General features: G+C 51.5%; 1 protein-coding gene across 1 annotated transcript in view; it reads left to right on the top strand.

The window, feature by feature from the left end:
- FA2H (fatty acid 2-hydroxylase) overlaps nucleotides 1-13,061 on the top strand; it is a 55,970-nt gene extending 42,909 nt beyond the window's left edge. Inside the window, exons 3-7 of the mRNA XM_061137759.1 lie at nucleotides 444-586; nucleotides 1,336-1,442; nucleotides 8,645-8,817; nucleotides 10,101-10,353; nucleotides 11,725-13,061. Coding sequence (XP_060993742.1) covers nucleotides 444-586; nucleotides 1,336-1,442; nucleotides 8,645-8,817; nucleotides 10,101-10,353; nucleotides 11,725-11,804 — 756 coding nt within the window. The 3' untranslated portion in view covers nucleotides 11,805-13,061. The remainder of the gene's footprint in view (nucleotides 1-443; nucleotides 587-1,335; nucleotides 1,443-8,644; nucleotides 8,818-10,100; nucleotides 10,354-11,724) is intronic.
- The last annotated feature ends 4,484 nt before the right edge of the window (nucleotides 13,062-17,545 follow it).

The raw sequence follows: 17,545 nt of genomic DNA, 5'->3' as shown, positions 1-17,545 counted from the left end.
CAGAATGTATTGATTCCTGTACTTAAAGAATCCTGGTTAAGACTTCGAGCTTCAGGCATGCAGTGCTGAATCTGGGCACTCAGATGTCATCAACAGAATTTGGTGTCTCCAGCTCCTGGCTTGACCATCCTCTGTGTTGACTTAGTCCTCAGACAGGCTCCCCTGGCAACTCCAGGGTCATGCCCCACCAACCTAGCCATCCCAGCAAGAGGAAAGGGTGTCTGATGGCTCACTGCACCAGCTTAGGCCATGGGCCTGTCCTGGATCCCATTTCTGTGGCCCAAGGGTTGGGATGAATGGTTGGTTCCTGATCTCTGCAGTAGGGAGGGTGGGTCGCTCCATACGGACCATGGGAGTCGAGGTAGAGCTGGGGATGGGATGCTGTAACCAGGAGAACAAAGAGGTGTGAGTCTCAAGTGTTTGCTTGGCTTTGTCTCTTGAAGGACCTGGTGGACTGGCAGAAGCCCCTCCTGTGGCAGGTCGGCCACTTGGGAGAGAAGTACGATGAGTGGGTCCACCAGCCGGTATCCAGGCCCATCCGCCTCTTCCACTCAGATTTTGTCGAGGCCCTCAGCAAGACCGTCTGGTGAGTCCTGCTGTGAGGTCATGGTGGGCTGTCCTCTCTCCTGATGGTGCCAGCCAGATGCAAAGGGGAAGGGTCCCTCCCTGGAGCCCAGAACTGTACTGCAAGCTCTTGGAGGCAGTGGAACATGCCATGGGCATAATCTATTCCTGTGCGTGGTTTTTCCCACCGAGTGGCAACCCAACATGTAGCCAGAAACTGCTTTGAATGTCCCTACTTCACTTTCACTTTTCACTTTCACACATTGGAGAAGGAAATGGCAGCCCACTTCGATGTTCCTGCCTGGAGAATCCCAGGGATGGGGGAGCCTGGTGGGCTGCCGTCTATGGGATCACACAGAGTCGGACACGACTGAAGTGACTTAGCAGCAGCAGCCTGTTGTGTTCCTGACTCCTATGAGGCATTTTTAACCTCTGCTGCCCTTGGGGGGCTATTTTGCCTGCAATTACCTCCTCTGCCACGAGAGGTCAGCACCTGTACAACTGCACTGTCAGTAGCCACAGGGATTCTTTTCGTTTTCCGTTCCGGTCACTGGAGACTTGAGGGAGACAGACTCACAGCTGCTCTCTTCTTTCCTCCTGCCCTCCCCACCCCCGAAGCAGTATCCCTTGACCGCAGGTCTCCATGTGCTCTTTGCACCTCCTTGAGTACCTTCTCGTCCCCCCTCTAGCGGAGAGGAATGTCTCTTAGGAAGCTGGGCCATCTCAAGCTGCTGCGCATGTATCTCTCTCACCCTGATGGTCTTCCTGCAGGTACAGCGTCCCCATCGTCTGGGTCCCCCTGGTCCTGTACTGCAGTTGGTCCTACTACGGCGCCTTCGCCCAGGGCAACGTCCCGCTCTTGGCACCCTTCGCCACAGGTGATGTCTGGTCTTCCTGCTGTGCAGTTCCCCGTGGTTCCTGGGGGCGAGGGACCTTGGTGCTCTCCCTGCTCCTCAGTTTCTGAGACCTTAGAACCCTAAACCACATCAGAAGCATTTTAAAATGAGGTCTATCTGTAGAAACACTCTTCCAAAAGAAAGGTCAGACTTCCCCACCCTCCAAAAGAGGAACTAAAAAAAAAATAAACAGCCACACACGAAATTATATCATTTCATCAAGTGGTATAGCAATAAAGAAGGGGATTTCCATTGAGTCGAAGAATAGAAAAAGTATGACCTGGGGTTGTTTGTCGGGAAACTAAATGAAGTCATTTCACCAGGTAGGACAGCAGAGCTGAAACACAAACAAAACAGAGATTAGAACCTGGAGGAGAAAGATGAGAAACAAAGATCAGATCGTAGGTGACCTGGAGTGTTTCCTGGGCAAAGGCCCTTCAGCAGAAGCCTGACTTGGAGTCACCCCAGTAACCTCTGTTGAGCAGTCATCACATGCCTGGGACTTTCCAGGGACCATGTCATTTAACACTCCCAACAGCCCACAAGCAAGGGACTTGTCATTACACCTTTTTAGAGATAAGAGGGTTAAGCAAGCAGGTCAGGGTTGCATGGCTAGGATGTAGCTGCCCGGTGCCACCAGGCAGGCAGGGGACAGAGAGAAGAGCCTGTGAGGCTGAGTCTCAGGGCAGCACTGTGTGGGCATGGCCTCTGCTGCCAGCCTGCCTCCCCAGTTTATCACCCACCTCTGGCCTCCAGGTCCGGACCACCTGCCCAGATAACCTGCCCATCCTGGCACAGTCTGCCCTGGGAGAGTGATTGCCCATGGTGAGCGGTTCAGACAGAAGCCAGGTGGGGGGGACAGGTGGAAGAGGGTGCTGAGGATGGCTCAGGAGGGCTTTCCTCTCCTGATCACACATTGCGTTCCTGACTGTTAGGCTCTGAACCCCTGTGTGCGCCAGATGCAAGCTCCCTCTCTCCACACTCCGGGGCTCTCTCCTGCCCACCTCCTCCAGGAGGACAAGTTGAGGGCCGAATGGTTTAGATGAGGGAGGCCATGGCCACAGCGCAGGGAGCCCGTTTTCCCGCCTGGTCCAGAATGGGGTGAGGCTGAGCCAGTTGCAGAAAGTCCCCCAGAGCTAAGGCTGCTTCCAGACACAAAGGGTTAATGTGTGCACCCCTCAAGCCAAGGTTACCCACTTCTGCCCACGCTGAATAGCTCAGGCACAGCACAGGCCTTGTTGCTCAGACGGCCTGCTCACTGAATCGCCCACTGTTTCTGCCCAGCGCTCCCCGAACAATCGCCAACAGTGGCGGGGCCGACAGGGCTGGGGCCGGAGGGAGAAGGGGACGCTGGAGCTTTGGCCCAGGTCCCTCTGCAGGAGTCCTCCGGAGATGCCACTCGGTACCAGCTCCGGCCTGATGGGCCGACAGGGGTGGTGCTGGGGTGAGGGGGCGGGCGGAGCCTTGACCTATAGGAGGCGACTCTGGTGCGAGGCCGAGTGGGTGATTTGACGGTGCTGCAGAGAGCTGAAATGTGCTGTCTAATAAAGATCCAGTGTAGGGGTTAGTGGGCCTGTGACCAGGATGCCAGTGATGGTGGCGAGAGAGCCGTACACGCCTCCCTCACCCCTGGCTCGCCAGGCAAGGCAAGGCCCAGGCCCAGGCAGGGAAAATGGCCAGGAAGTGAGGCATGTGGAGGCTCGGCAGGGTCCCGGTGCAGCTCCGGGATGAGAGATGCGCTGCAGGAAATGCAGGAACTCAGGGTGCCAAGGAGCAGTGGAAGCTGCGTGGAGGCAGCAGTTCAAGGCTGAAAGTCGCAGGTGCACGTGTGTGAAAATGCTTTGGGAAGCAGAGAGGGTCTTCACCTCCCAGCTGGCCCCCAGACAGTTCCTGGAGGTGTGGTAGAGTGGGTGCCAAGCGGCATCCTAGGCAGGGATTGTGGTGGGAGCCCCAGCAAAGGTTGAGATGGCAGTCTGTGGCCAGGGAATGCTTTTGTATGTCCAGTCCTTTCCCTGCTGAGAAGTGAGTTATGCCGCAAGGAAGGGCTCTTGCACTTTAGGAGGGAAACTCCTTCTCCCCCAACTAGGGACCCTCCAGAGCCCTGCAAGGAGAATTGAGAAAATGCAGCCCAGGGAGGACTGTGGCTGGACATATTTTGACAGATGATATTTAAAGCTCATAGCAGCGACCTGTAACATATGAAAAGTGTTATTTACTATCACGTGTCCATATACAGTATATTATTCTTACATGTAAGTGAAGTGAGAGTGAAGGCGCTCAGTCGTGGCTGACTCTTTGCAACCCCCTGGACGGTAGCCCACCAGGGTCCTCCGAGATACATACTTATCACACAGCCATGTTTTATATTCCCTGAGTTCTAGCAACAGCCCTTCACAGCTGGTAGGATATTTTACTGTTGAGAAAACACGTGGATAGTACAGGGTGGAGACCAGAACCCTCCACTTCAGCAGGGCATCCCGAGGACCCTAGCGGTGGCCAGCCATCCCTCAGAGGGGGGCCTGGTCAGCCAGAGCCGCCCAGCCAAGGCAAGTGTCAGGCCCGGGTGTGGACACCACGGGCCCTGCTGATGAGAGACATCAGAGCAGCTTAATACCCGACTTGAGAGAGATGGGTCCTTGGGGGGTTGAATCTTGGCCGCGTTACGTGTTAGTTTCCAGGTGAGGCATGAAGAATCCTTCCTTAGTTTAGAGACTCACGTGGAATCCTTTGTCATAATGGCCCGGAATCTGGGGCAGAAAGCTGGAAAGTCACCTCTCCACCCCACCTCCTTCCTGGGCTCTCTCCTTCTGCAGTGACTCCCTGTGGCCATTCACCCTGGGCACAGCCCTTCAGAAGTGCTTCCTTAAACAGAACCAGAGGCTGCCTTTGGAACAGCACAGGTCAAATCTTATCCATGTCCAGCCCTCCAGAGAGGCGAGGGTCGGCCCGTGAGTCTCCCACGAGTGTCTGAGCACCTGCTGTGTTAAGGGCACAGGAGATAGCAGACAGAATACCCACTCTGCCCATGACATGCTCATAACCTGGTGGGGGCACACGAGTGAGACAGAGCCACAGTTCAGCATGATGAAAGGATGATGTGAAAGGCCTGGCTCAGACCCTGCCCAGGTCAGGGCAAAGGGCATCTGCAGCGGTTTCTTACCGGGGGAAGGGAGGGAGGGGATTCCAGTGAAGGAAAGATGTGTGGGGAGGGGAGGGGAGCGTGGGGCCCCCAGGGGTCCCACATGGTTCAGCAGGCCCCAGATGGGGTGGCGGGGAGATGAGGCAGGGATGTGCCTGGCAGGGCTGGGTCTCAGGGGACCCTGAGTGCCAGGCTGGGGGGCTGGACTTCACTTGAGGAGAACGAGGCCCCAGAAGAGGGTTTTAGCAGCACGCAGGGGCAGAGAGTTGGAGCAGGAAGCTGCTGTGGGTGCTGATTAGGTCGTGGGGGAGTGAGAGCGGTGAACTGACCCAGGAGACTTTTAACTGAGATGAGATACACACAGAATTAACCATTTTGCAGTGAACGATTCAGTCCGCCACTCTGTCTAGTTCCAAAATGTTTTCTTCACCCCAGAAGGAACCCCATCCCTCTGAGCAGCTGCTCCCCATTCCCCCTTCTCTAGCCCTGACAACCACCGACCTGCTTCTGTGTACACTTGCCTTTTCAGGACGCGCCATATAAATGGACTGCTACATAGGTGGTCTTTTGTGTCTGGCTTTTTTTTTTAAATAACTTTATCTATCAAAAGATATTAAGGAGGGGGAGCTGACAGAGCTTGGTGACCTGGGTTGGACACGGGAGAGAGGAATAAGTCAAGACTTTGGTAATGTGTGGAAGTCATTAACCTCCCCCTGAGGTGCAGTTGGGTGGGAAGGAAGAAGAGGATGATTAGCTTCATTTGGAAGCTGCTGATGTTGGAGGTGGGGCTGTGCACAGCTGCATGGAGATGCCCAGTAGCAAGTGCCTATCCAGGGCTGGGCTGGAGACACAGATCTGGGGGTTGTCAACAGGTGGGTGTGACTGACGTCCTAGATCAAACGGAGGGCATTTGAGAGGGGAGGGTCAAGGTTTTGACCCTGGAGACAGAGGCAGTTTCCACAGTGGAGCCTGACAGAGGACCTCTAGAGAAGCAGGGAGGGCATTCCCTGCAGGCCCAGTGGTTGGGACTCTGCAGGCTCACTGCCGAAGGCCGAGGTTCAATCCCTAGTTGAGGAACTAAAAATCCCACAAGCCCCATGGCAGGAAAAAAAAAAAAGAAAGAAAGAAAAGGAAGAGGGGAAAAAGGTGAGATGAGAAGAGCCAAGTATTCCAACGGCGAGGAGTGGGGCTCTGTGTTCAGGTCGTTTTGGTCCCAGGTGCTCTGAGAGTCTGAAAAGCTGTGGATCTGCCCCAGAAAGATGCACACAGGTGCACTGTTTGGGATACCATGGCAACAGGTTCACTCTGAAATCCAACCAAGGACTCTCTGGGCGTTCCTAAACCTCAGGTTGGGAACTTAACGTGGTTACAGATTCAAAAATAGAGTGGTCACCGGTGTCATATGCCACAGCCAATTTTAGAGATGAATTGAAAAAATTACTTTGATCTGCCAAGAAATACATCACAAATGGCTTTCACAGTTCTTTGAAGAAGACGGACTTTAGGGGCTTCAGCGAATGGAAAGAGGTGAAGTAGACTTAAGTCTAACTGACCTTTTCAGGGGTTTGGCTGTGAAGGGACTGCATCTATGATGAGGAAGCCTTAAATATGAGCACAAGAACAGAAGTTGAAGATGGGATGAAGGGGGTGGAGGGGGGCAGACTGAGGGTGAGCTGGCCAGTGATGTAAGTTGTCTGTACTTCCACACCCTCAGTGTCAAGGGCAATGCCAGCACTTCCTTCGTCAAGTTGGAGTGAGACGAACGTGAAGTGTAAAGCGCTTGAGTGGCGCTGGGCGTGTAGGGGCTGGTGAATGCACATTTGCTGCTGCTGCTGCTATTGCTATTGCCTTCACCACCATCCAGTGCCCAGGCACCTGAGTGCACGCTTCTTCTCTGAGGAGCACGAAGTTACAGGGTTGAAGCACCATCAAGGGTGGTTGAAGGTGGACGGTTATGAAGCAGCCATTCTCCCCCTTCCACTCTTCTACCCCAAGGAGTCTTTTTCCTGTGAAGTAGGAAGCTGGATGGAAGGGAAAGGGGGTGTCTGAGGGCAGTGAGGAGGGACCTTTCATGCAGACATGAAAGGATCTCCAGGCAGTGTTTGAGGCCTAGCTGAGGTTGAAGGCACCAGACTCATGGCTACACATGGCTCCTCCTCCATCTTCAGCCTCTTGGGTGTGGGGTGGAGAGACAGGCTTTTCTGCTCATCCAAGCTTGGGAGGTCATGGGGGCAGCTGAGGTCAAAAGAGAATGGTTAGCTTTAGAAAACAGTTTGGTGGTGCCCCCAAAGTTAAACATAGTTGCAATAAGGTCCCAGAAATTCTCCTCCCAGGCCTATACCCAAGACAACTAAAAACACACCTATTCATTGCAGCATTATTCAGAATAGCCAGAAAAAAACAGGAACAACCCAGCTGTCTATCAGCTGGTGAGTGGATAAACAATTATGGTGCATCCATATTAACCAGGAATGAAGTTATAACATGCTACAAAATGGATGAACCTTAAAAATATTGTAAACAAAAGAAGCCAGTCACAAAAGACCACATATTGTATGATTCCATTGGTATGACATGTCCAGAATCAGAAAATACAATAGACAGAAAGTAAATTAGAGGTTTCCTGGCTCTGGGAAATGACAAAGGTTGGAATGACTACTAATGGGTAAAGGGTTTCTTTCTGGGGTGATGAAAAGGCTTTAAAATTATGGTGATGGTTGTACAACTGTAGATATACCAAATATCACTGAACTGAACACTTTAAATGGGTGAATTGTAAGATATGTGAGTTATATTTCAGTAAAGCTGCCACTTTTTTAAAGAGAGAGAAAGTGTAACCAAAGCAGTGGCTAGTGGAGAAAAGAAGTAAAACTTAGAGGGTGAGGGTAGACCTGAAGAAAACAGTGAGAGCTGAAGTCCCTGTGAAGTTAGAGAATCAGTGAAGTGGAGAAAAGAAACGAGGGCTGGGAGGACTGCAGGCCAGAGCTGGGCGCGGGGGCCTCGCACTTGATGACAATGACGTCACTCCAGTCTTCTGGTCTCCAGGCTAATGGTCTTCTGTTTTTTCACATCTCCCTCCCTCATATGCTGTGGTTTCAGATGTTCTCAATGAACCTCTCTCTCCTCGGGTTTTCCTGACCCTCTTGGCCCCCGGTCCCTCGTTGTTAACATCTTCCAACAACAGCCCCCAGATCTGCTGGCTTCATCAGGATCACCCCTCCCTCTCCTCCAGGCCACTGAGGCAAGGTCACTCTTTCCTGGTGTCGGTCCCTTTGGGCTGCTATAACAAAATAGCACAGACTAGGTGGCTTGTAAACAACAGAAATTGATTGCTTATGATTCTAGAGGCTGGAAGCCTGAGATCAGGGTGCCAGCATAGTCAGGCGAGAGCCCTCTTCTAGGTCAAAGACTCCTTGTATACTCATATGTCAAAAAGGGGAGGATTCTCTCGAGCCTCTTTTATGAGGGAGTTAGTCTTACTCACCTGATGACCTAAGCACCTCTCATCACCTTGGAGGTCGGGTTTCAGCATATGAATTTGAGAGAACACGCTCAGACCATAGCACCAGCAGAGGTCCACCACTGGCCATAGCTGTTCCTCTTATGGTCCCTTTAAGGAAGATCTCAGGTCTCTAGTCAAATCTTACCATGATACCAAAATCAGACAAAAATACCACAAGAAAGAAAACTCCAGACCAGTATCACTCATGGATCCAGATGCAACAGTCGTCAACAGAATACCAGAAGAATCCTAGAACATATTAAAGCATTATGCACCATGACGGAATGGGATTTCTTCCTGGAATGAAAGGGTGGTTCAATGCCTGCAATCAATGTGATCCACCACATTAGTCATCCTCCGAGAGGACTCCTCCTAAATAAGCCCACACACATCCTCACCGTCTCCTTCCTGCTTTGACTCTCGGGCCCCGGTGGTGGGGTTGGGCCCCACAGCTGCGGAGCCGAGGGCAGCAGCCCCCAGGGTGACGGGGCTGGACCTCTGGAGCCTCCAGGCCCTGACCTCCCTCTGTCGCGCCCAATGCAGAGTACTCAGTGGCCATGCCCGAGTCTGCGTTCCCGGGCCTCTTCCTGCTGGGGCTGTTCATCTGGAGCCTCCTGGAGTACCTCATCCATCGCTTCCTGTTCCACATGAAGCCGCCCAGCGACAGCGCTTACCTCATCATGCTGCACTTCGCCATGCACGGCCAGCACCACAAGGTGAGCCATGCTGCTGACGCCCGGCCTCAGGAGCGCCCGTCTCGCCGCGGGGTGGGCTGAGGGCGAGGAGAAGTCAAGCGCGTGTGATTGGGTCCAAGCCTGAACCAGCTGTGGACAGAGCGAGCATGCGTGTCCAGCGCTCATCCTCACAACAGCTCATTCATTTGCTCGTTCAACAAACGCTCACTGAGCGCCCACTATGGGCCATGTGCTGTTCTGGGCACCATCCATCAAAACAGGCAAGAATCACTGACCTTGTGGAGCTTCCCTCTGAAGCGGGTGCTGCCATTCTCCCCATTCCACAGGGTGGCAGACTGAGGCTTGGGGAAATAAAGGAACTAAGGCACTCACCCAAGGTCACCCTAGGATGTCGTCCCCTGTGGACGCCACAGTCTATGCTGTCAGTCATCCACCCACCCTGGGGCTCCTTCGGGTCAACACACGAGGGTCCCGGCAGTCGGCACTGGAGGCCAGGTCCGCCCAGAGGATGGCCCTGCCCCGCGCTGTTCTCGTCCTGCCGCAGGGTTCCCACCCTCCCCCTTGCCCTCCTTCCACTTTCACCAGGAACCGGTTCCAGCCCAGAGCCACGCGGGTCCTGTTGCTCCAGGCGGAGGGGCGGGGGCCCATGTGCATGTAGTACCCTGTCTCGGTCGCCTAGTTCCTCTCTCTCCTCTCTCAGTCCAGAGAGGGTCTCGGAATGCTCGCACAGTCTCTAAACTTTACCTCTGCCAGGCCCTTGGCTTGTGAAGCCTCAGGACCAAAGGCTAGGCTCTTTCGTGGTCTGGTTCAATGTGACAGCACCTCCTTGGGGCAAAGAAGGCCACCTGGGGGGGACCTTCCTGTTAACAGCTCCAGGATCACCCCATGTGCCTTCATCACCCTCAGGCCTCGGGCTAGGTGCCCTGCGTGGTACTCGGGGTGGGGGCGGGGGCTCCTGTCCACACCTAGCAAGTTCCAGAGCCAAAGTGGCCTCTTGAGCGCAGAGCATCTGAAGCAAGATACTCTGACCTGTGAGCATCTTGCCCACGCCACCCCCACCCCCATGTTCCTGGAGCTTTCCAGCTCCCGTCCTGGCTTACTGGGGCCGGACAGGCTCTCCAGGCCTTCAGCCTTGGTGGCCTGCCCTCCCCAAGGCGCCGACAGGGCCTGCGCCCCGCCCTGGCCCATCTGGGCGACTCCAGCCCCTCTCCCGAAGGAGCGTCTCCGGCCAGCGTGCCGTGTGTGACCGCAGGCAGGCCCCGGGGCCCCGGGCCGTGTCCTGACGCGTGAGCCTCTGTCCGCAGGCGCCCTTCGACACCTCCCGCCTGGTCTTCCCGCCCGTGCCGGCCTCCCTGATGATAGCCTTCTTCTACCTGCTGTTACGGCTCATCCTGTCCGCGGCCGTGGCGGGCACCGTGTTTGCGGGGAGCCTCCTGGGCTACGTCATCTACGACCTGACCCACTACTACCTGCACTTTGGCTCCCCTCACAAGGGCTCCTACCTGTACCAGCTGAAGGCCCACCACGTCAAGCACCACTTTGCACACCATCAGTCGGGTGAGGACCCACCGCGCCGCCCCCTCCCTCAGCTGCTCGTTTCCCATTTGACAGCCCCCACTGAGCTTCCAGCCGGGGCCAGCCTTGGTTCCCGGGGTTCACAGTCAGAAAGGCAAGCCGGGGACGCCCATCCTAGGCCCTGGAGCAGGGGGCTATACAGAGACAGAAAAACCAGGAAACCAATAAATAGCAAAGATCATTCCAGAGCAGTGGTTAAGTGCCAGCAAGAAAAGAAAGCAAGGCGATGGTCAGGAAACCGTGTCAGTGGCAGGGGGTCCCACACTCGCTAATAAAATGCAGGCTGAGTTATAGATGGGATTTTACATTTTCTAGGAGCCACATTAACAAGTAAAACTAAACCAATGAAGTTAATATAAATAATGTACTTTGTCAGGCTAAATATAACCAAAATATTATCATTTCAGCATGTGATCAAACACTATGGGGAATGCCCTGGGGGTCCAGTGGTCAGGACTCAGCAGTCTCACTGCTGTGGGCCAAGGTTCAGTCCCTGGCTGGCGAACTGGGATCCCACAAGCCGTGCAGCATGGCTAAAAAGATTTTTAATGAGAGATTTTACTTGTTTCCTTCTGTTAAGTCTTTGATATCTGGTGTGTATCTTGCACTTACAAGCTCATCTCCATTCAGGGGCTAAATCTCCATTGGAAATACTTCATTCATGTTTAGAATTTATAAAATCAACAGTCAAAAAAGTAGATTCACATACATGAATTGCTCCAAATGTACCTATAGGTTTTCCAATAACTAAACCAAGTTTAGGTTTTTACACTGGAATGTTAAGTTAATTATTAATAAAATTAAACAAAATTAGTAATTCAGTCCCACTGTAGCCCGGGGCCACATTTCCAATGCTCAGGAGTCACATGGGTTAGTGGCTACCCTGCTGGACGGCAGAATGCTAGCTGAAGTGGTCTAGGAAGGAGTCACTACACAGACACCATTAGAGCTGAGGCCTAAATTAGGAGAAGCCAGCGTCTGACGTCTCGAGAAAGAGCATCCCAGGAGCAACAGGTCCGAAGCCTTGAAGCAGGAATGAACTTGGCATCTTCAGAGAGAAGGAGGCCGACTGGACTGCGGGGGGGAGAGAGGAAGAGGCAGGCAGCGCCAGGCTCTCCCAGGAAGGCAGGCCAGATAAGAGCCTTGGGGTAATTCCCACAGCATCCCTGGGAGCCTAGGCGCACTGGTACCCTGCTCCTGACCTCTGCCAGGATGGCCCCAGGAGTTGGGAAGGTCGTCGGGGGTGATGTTGAAACTTGCCCACGTGCTCGCCCCGCCTGGGCTCCCTCTTGAGCAAACAGATCCCACTCCTTCAAGAGCGCCTCACCTTCTCCCGTTTGTCTCCCGCCCTAGGGTTCGGCATCAGCAGTAAACTCTGGGATCACTTTTTCCACACCCTCACTCCGGAAGAGCCCCACCCGAAGACGCAGTGACTTCGCCCCGCCCCGCCCTCAGCCCTGCCTTGGCCGCTACCCCAGTCCACCCTGCCCAGATCTTGCAAGGAAGGTTTGCTTGGCCAGACAGCGCGGGCTTTGTCCAGCCCTCGGGCTTGGTGGAGGGTCCTGGGGAGACCCTGACCAAGGATGACCCTGAGCCTGCCCTCCTGACCCGGCGCAGGAAGGCCCCGTCTGCTGGGTGGCCTAAGAGCCCTCGGGGACCAGCTCTTCCCTGGAGCACCCCAGCCTCTCTGCCAGCACCCGCCCAGAGCCCCACCCCCAGGACTGCTCCAGGAGCTGGCTGGCGGGGCCGTTCCTGAGGGGAGTGACGGCAACTGACCCCTGGGCCCAGGCCGTGTCTTAGCACCTTGGGCTCCCTAGGAGCTGCCCCCGCTGCCCTGGAGCTGCTGCATGCACAGCGAAGAGGGGGTCTGCGGGGCCCACCTTCCCTTCCTGGAGAGGGTGTAGCAGTTCTGGACTGGAGAACACGGAGATGGATGAAGCGCTTTCAGAAGAAGAGAAAGCATGAAGCCTCTCGCGGCCCACAGCCAATCCTGGGGCGATGCCTCTGTCCCTGCCAATGACCAGCGCCAGCTGTACCACCAGGTGCCTTGGGCAGAGACACTTCCAGCGTCCACACACTGGCCCTCACCTGTCTCTGCAGGTGGTCTCAAGGCTGGAGGGAGCCGGCAGCCCTCTCTTTAGGAACCGGCTCTCCCATCTCTCCTGGCCTCCAGAATCACAAAGCTTTTCCCCAAAGGAGGTTAAACACCTCTCCATGTGTGGGAACCCTCTCCCCTCCCCAGGCGTCCTCAGCCTCCCCTTGGTATAGGTGGGCCCCTGCCCGCATCACTCAGGACCCTTCCAGCCGGTGCCTCCTCAAGCCGAGAAGGAGCCTTGACAAGGTGCCTTATCTCCCAGAAACCCCGCCTCAGCCCGGCGGGTGTGTTCCCACCCTTTCCTCCTGGTAACCAAAACCCTCGATGCCCATAAGAGGGTCTTATTTATAAACTATATAAATACCCTTAGTTGGACCCTGGACCAAGTAGCTGCTCAGATTGCCCTTTCTAATCCTACATGTCAAGCTTATGTTAAAAAAAAAAAAAAATTTTTTTTTGGTCTTAGTTTTGTTCCTTCTTACCCACAAACCATTACTACTTGAAACTCAATGTGTGTAAAGGTTAAAGGGAAGCAGTTGGACCGATCCTGTGATTTGTACTGTTTACTGCGGAGTTATTTAAAGATTTTGGAATAAATATACAAACTACCATTGTGAAATAAAGGTGTAAATAAATTGTATATTTTGAAAAATAAAAACATTGGAAAAGAATCCACCAAAGATGAGATGCTACTTATTGATGGCAACCCACAGACTTGGTCAAAGCCAAGGAGGCGCCGAAGGGTGGGAGGAGGGTGGCCAAGTCCCGCAGGAGTATTGACTTGATCACTGACCAATTTGTGTAGATTTGCTGGGGTATAGTGATGATAAAAAGCAGACCAACCCTTATCTTACTGAGTTTCGTTACTGTTTTCCAAGTCCTCATCACTCAGGGTCTAATTCAGTAGTCTGGCAGAGGTGGGCTCTGGATTTGCCTGCCCAAGCATGCAGAGGCAAAAATGAAAGCAGAGACAAGCTGATGCTAGCCAGACTCTGGCCCATGGAGGGACACCCGCTCCCAGCCTGAAGGTTAGGGCCACCTGACTGAGCCATTCATCCCTCAAGCTGCTGGACCCGGCCAGTCCAAGCGGCAGAAATCCAACCTCCATTCCCTAGAACGTGCTGGGAATCCAACCACTGGGCACCATTCCCCAGGGAAAGGAGAAAACCAACTAGTTGTAAATATGGGAGTTCACTGGAGGCAGGTCTAAGATGAGCATGTTTGAGCAAAAAGTTAATTGGAGAAAAAAAACAAAAGCCTTCTTTAAAGAGATTGAAACAGAACTAGGAAGAAATACCAAAATAAGTGTGAGTTTGTAGCATGGTAATAAGAAGATTTGGGGAGGGGGAAAGCCAATCTGTTAATGAAAAGGGCCACTCAGTGAATATTAGACAGAGTCTCCCAGAGCTTCCTGCTGTGCCTGCTACAACTTTCCAGTGGGGTAGGAACTTCCACAAGGCCTTGGGAAGAAAGAGAATGAGCCCCACCCTACAGAGGAGACTAATAGAGCAAGTGCCCTTAACCTCAAGTCAGTTGGCACTCATAGAGTGGTCCACTACTCAGTGATCATCTGCTAGAGTTAAAAATTTTATCTTCAAGTGCAAGAGACTTAAGGAGGGGTCAAAGATTTGATGCTAAAGCCAGCAGGGGGACATTATCAAGATGCCAACACGTCTAGCGTGATGGAAAAGCCTGAAACTTGGAGCATGTGATTTTTTTCTCTGCCTTTGAACGTTGTACTATTTCTAATTGTGCCCAGCACAAAGCCCATCTCATAACAGGCCCCAGTAAGTGTTAGTCTCATCTCTGTCGCTTCCCTGGTGGCTTGGGCAGTAAAGAATCCACCTGCATGGCAGGAGACCCCGGTTTGATCCCTGAGTTGGGAGGATCTCCTGGAGAAAGGCATGGCTATCCACTCCAGTATTCTTACCTGGAGAATTCCAGGGGCAGAGGAGCCTGGTAGGCTGTAGTCCATGGGTTTGCAAAGTCAGACAGGACTGAGCGATTCACTTATTTTGTCTCTGTCAGATCTCAGGCAGGGTACATTGTTTGGGCTTTGGTTTTCCACCTGTCCCCTGGCCTCTGCTGCCCCCTGACGACAGCGTGAGGCTCTGCGCCCTTGTGACTGGGAATCAGTGATTGTAAATTTTCATCTCTTTTCCACCTTACCTATTCTTGTAACATTATTTTATCTCATCTACTACTTTTGAGATAAAGCTGGAACTATATATATGGACTTTCCAGTTCTAACTTTCTATAAAGATATGATGGCTGCAAAAAAAGTGATAGAGATTTCTTTACAGAGAAGTAATAACAGCATAATGAATAACTTACCAATTAAGGATGCTATGGGATGAATGTGAAATTTGGAAAATGCCAAGACACTCATCTGCTCTCCATCTGAGACACCTTATCATCTTATATCCAGGGGAAAGGAGTGATGAGAAAAAGAAGAAAAAATATCATTTTGATGAAAACATAAAGGTGGGAGCCTGTCTTCATTAGGGTTCCCTAAAAAGCAAATCTTAAAACAAGAATATAGATGCAAGTGGTTTATTTAGGAGGCAATTGAAAAAATAAGGAGTTACAGACGTGGAAGGATTAGAATGTGGGGGAGAATCACAAGTGGTGAAGGCTGGCATCCTTGCCTTATTCCTGATCTTGGAGGAAAAGCATTCAGTTTTGCCGCATTGAGTATGATGTTAGCTGAGGGTATACTACACGGCCTTAGTTATACTGAGATAATTTCCTCCTATTCCTAATTTGTTACAGTTTTTATCATTAAAGAGTGTTGAATTTTGTGAAATGCTTTTTCTGCACCTGTTGAGACGATCATGTGTTTTTATCCTTTATTCTGTTAATGTGGTGTGTGACATTAACTGATTTTCATATGTTACCATTCTTGCATCCCAGAAATAAACCCCACTTGCTCATGGTGTATGATCCTTTTAATGTGTTGTTGGATTTGTTAGTATTTTGTTGTGCATTGTTGTATCTATATTCGTCAGGGATACTGGCCTGTAATTGTCTTAAGTCTTTGTCTGGTTTTGGTATCACGGTAATGCTGAGTTTATAAAATGCACTTCAGAGTGTTCTTTCTTCTTCAGTATTCTGCTAGAGTTTAAATAGGATTGACGTCAATTCATTTTTAAATGTTTGGTAGAATTCACGAGTGAAGCCATTTGGCCCTGGGCTTTTCTTTGTTGGGAGGTTTTTAATTACTGATTCAGTCTCCGTTATTAATTATGGTGGTGGTGGTTTAGTTGCTAAGTTGTGCCCGACTCTTGCGACCCCATAGACTGTAGCCCACCAGACTTCTCTGTCCTTGGGATTCTCCAGGCAAGAATACTGGAGTGGGTTGCCATTTCCTTCTACAGGAAATCTTCCTGACACAGGGATCCAACCTGGGTCTCCAGTATTATAGGCAGATTCTTTACTAACTGAGCAAGCAGGTTCAGAATTTCTATTCTTCATTATTTAGTCCTAGGAGGCTGTGTGTTTTAGGAATTTACCTGTTTCTTCTAGTTTACACAGTCTGTTGGCATATAATTGAGGAGGCGGTATGTTTTAGGAATTTACCTGTTTCTTCTAGTTTACACAGTCTGTTGGCATAATTGATCAGAGTCTCTCTGTGTCTTTTTTTTGTCTGTGCTGTGGAATATTAGTTTGCCGTCCAGGGATCGAACCCAGGCCCATGGCAGTGAAAACTAGACCACCAGGGAATTCCTCATTACAGTCTCTTTTGATTCTTTTTTATTTCTGTGACATCAGTTGTAATGTCTTTTACTGATGATTCTTTTTATTTAAATTTTCTCTTTTCCCCCCTTAGTGTAGCTAAGGGTTTGTAGAGTTTATCTTTAAAAAATAAACTCCATCTCACATTTTTTCTATTATTTTTCTATTTCATTTATTTCTACTCTTTGTTATTTCCTTTCTTCTGCTAGCCTTGGGCTTAGTTTGTTCTTATTTTTCTGGTTCCTTGAAGTGGAAAGTTTGGTTGTTTGAGATCGTTCTCCTTTTCTTAATTAATTTACGGCTGCCCTGGATCTTCCTTGCTGGGTGTGGGCTTTCTCTAGTTGTGGTGAGAAAGTGAAAGTGAAAGGGACAGTTGCTTAGTTGTGTTGGACTCTCTGTGACCCCGTGGACTAGACAGTCCTTGGGATTCTCCAGGCCAGAACACTGGAGTGGGTAGCCTAGCCCTTCTCCAACGGATCTTCCTGACCCAGGGACTGAACCAGGGTCTCCCGCACTGCAGGCGGATTCTCTACCAGCTGAGCCCCCAGGGACGCCCAGCGCAGTGAACGGGGCTGTTCACTGTGGTGTCTCGGCTTTCCTCGGTGGTGGCTTCTCTGCTCGCAGAGCAGAGGGCTCAGTAGCTGTGTGCAGGCTTGGTTGCCTCGTGGCATGTGAGATCCTTCCAGACCAGGGACTGAAGTTGTCTCCTGCATGGCAGGCAGGTTCTCACCACTGGACCACCCGGGAAGGCCCTTTCTCCTATTTTATGTAGGCATGTATTGCTATGAACTTATATATGTGTATTGCTATGCTCTTAGTACTGCTTTTGTCGCATCCTCTAAGTTTTGTATTTCCAGGTACTTTCTGAATTTCTTTGGATTTCTTTTTTTGACAGAATGGTTGTTCAAGAGTTGTTTAATTTCCACATATTTATGAGCTTTCCAGTTTTCCTTCTGCTATTGATTTCTAGTTTCATTCCACTCTGGTCAGAAAAGATGACCATCTTTTGGTATGATTTCAGTCTTCTTCAATTTGTTAAGACTTCTTGTGACCTAACTTCTGATCTATCCAGAGCTTGCTTTCGCTCCAGAGCTGCTTTCTCCAGACTTCTCCATGGAGTCTGGCTGAAGCTAGTCTCCACCGAGACCAGCTATCCTCGCGGAGCTAGTTTTCTCCCACTGCCCCTCCTACCCTCGATCCTGAGAGGCTTTCTTCAGTAAATCACATGGACCTGATTCTTTTCCGCAGACTTCCAGGGAACCTGACAATGCAGAAAACTGACAATGCAGTAGGTGAAGAACAATAGCAAGAGAATGTAAATGAATAAACACCCCAGACATCCTC

The sequence above is a fragment of the Dama dama genome, chromosome 4 (genome assembly GCF_033118175.1).
Source record: "Dama dama isolate Ldn47 chromosome 4, ASM3311817v1, whole genome shotgun sequence".
Taxonomy (NCBI): Eukaryota; Metazoa; Chordata; class Mammalia; order Artiodactyla; family Cervidae; genus Dama; species Dama dama.
This window is presented reverse-complemented; position numbering and strand designations above follow the sequence as displayed.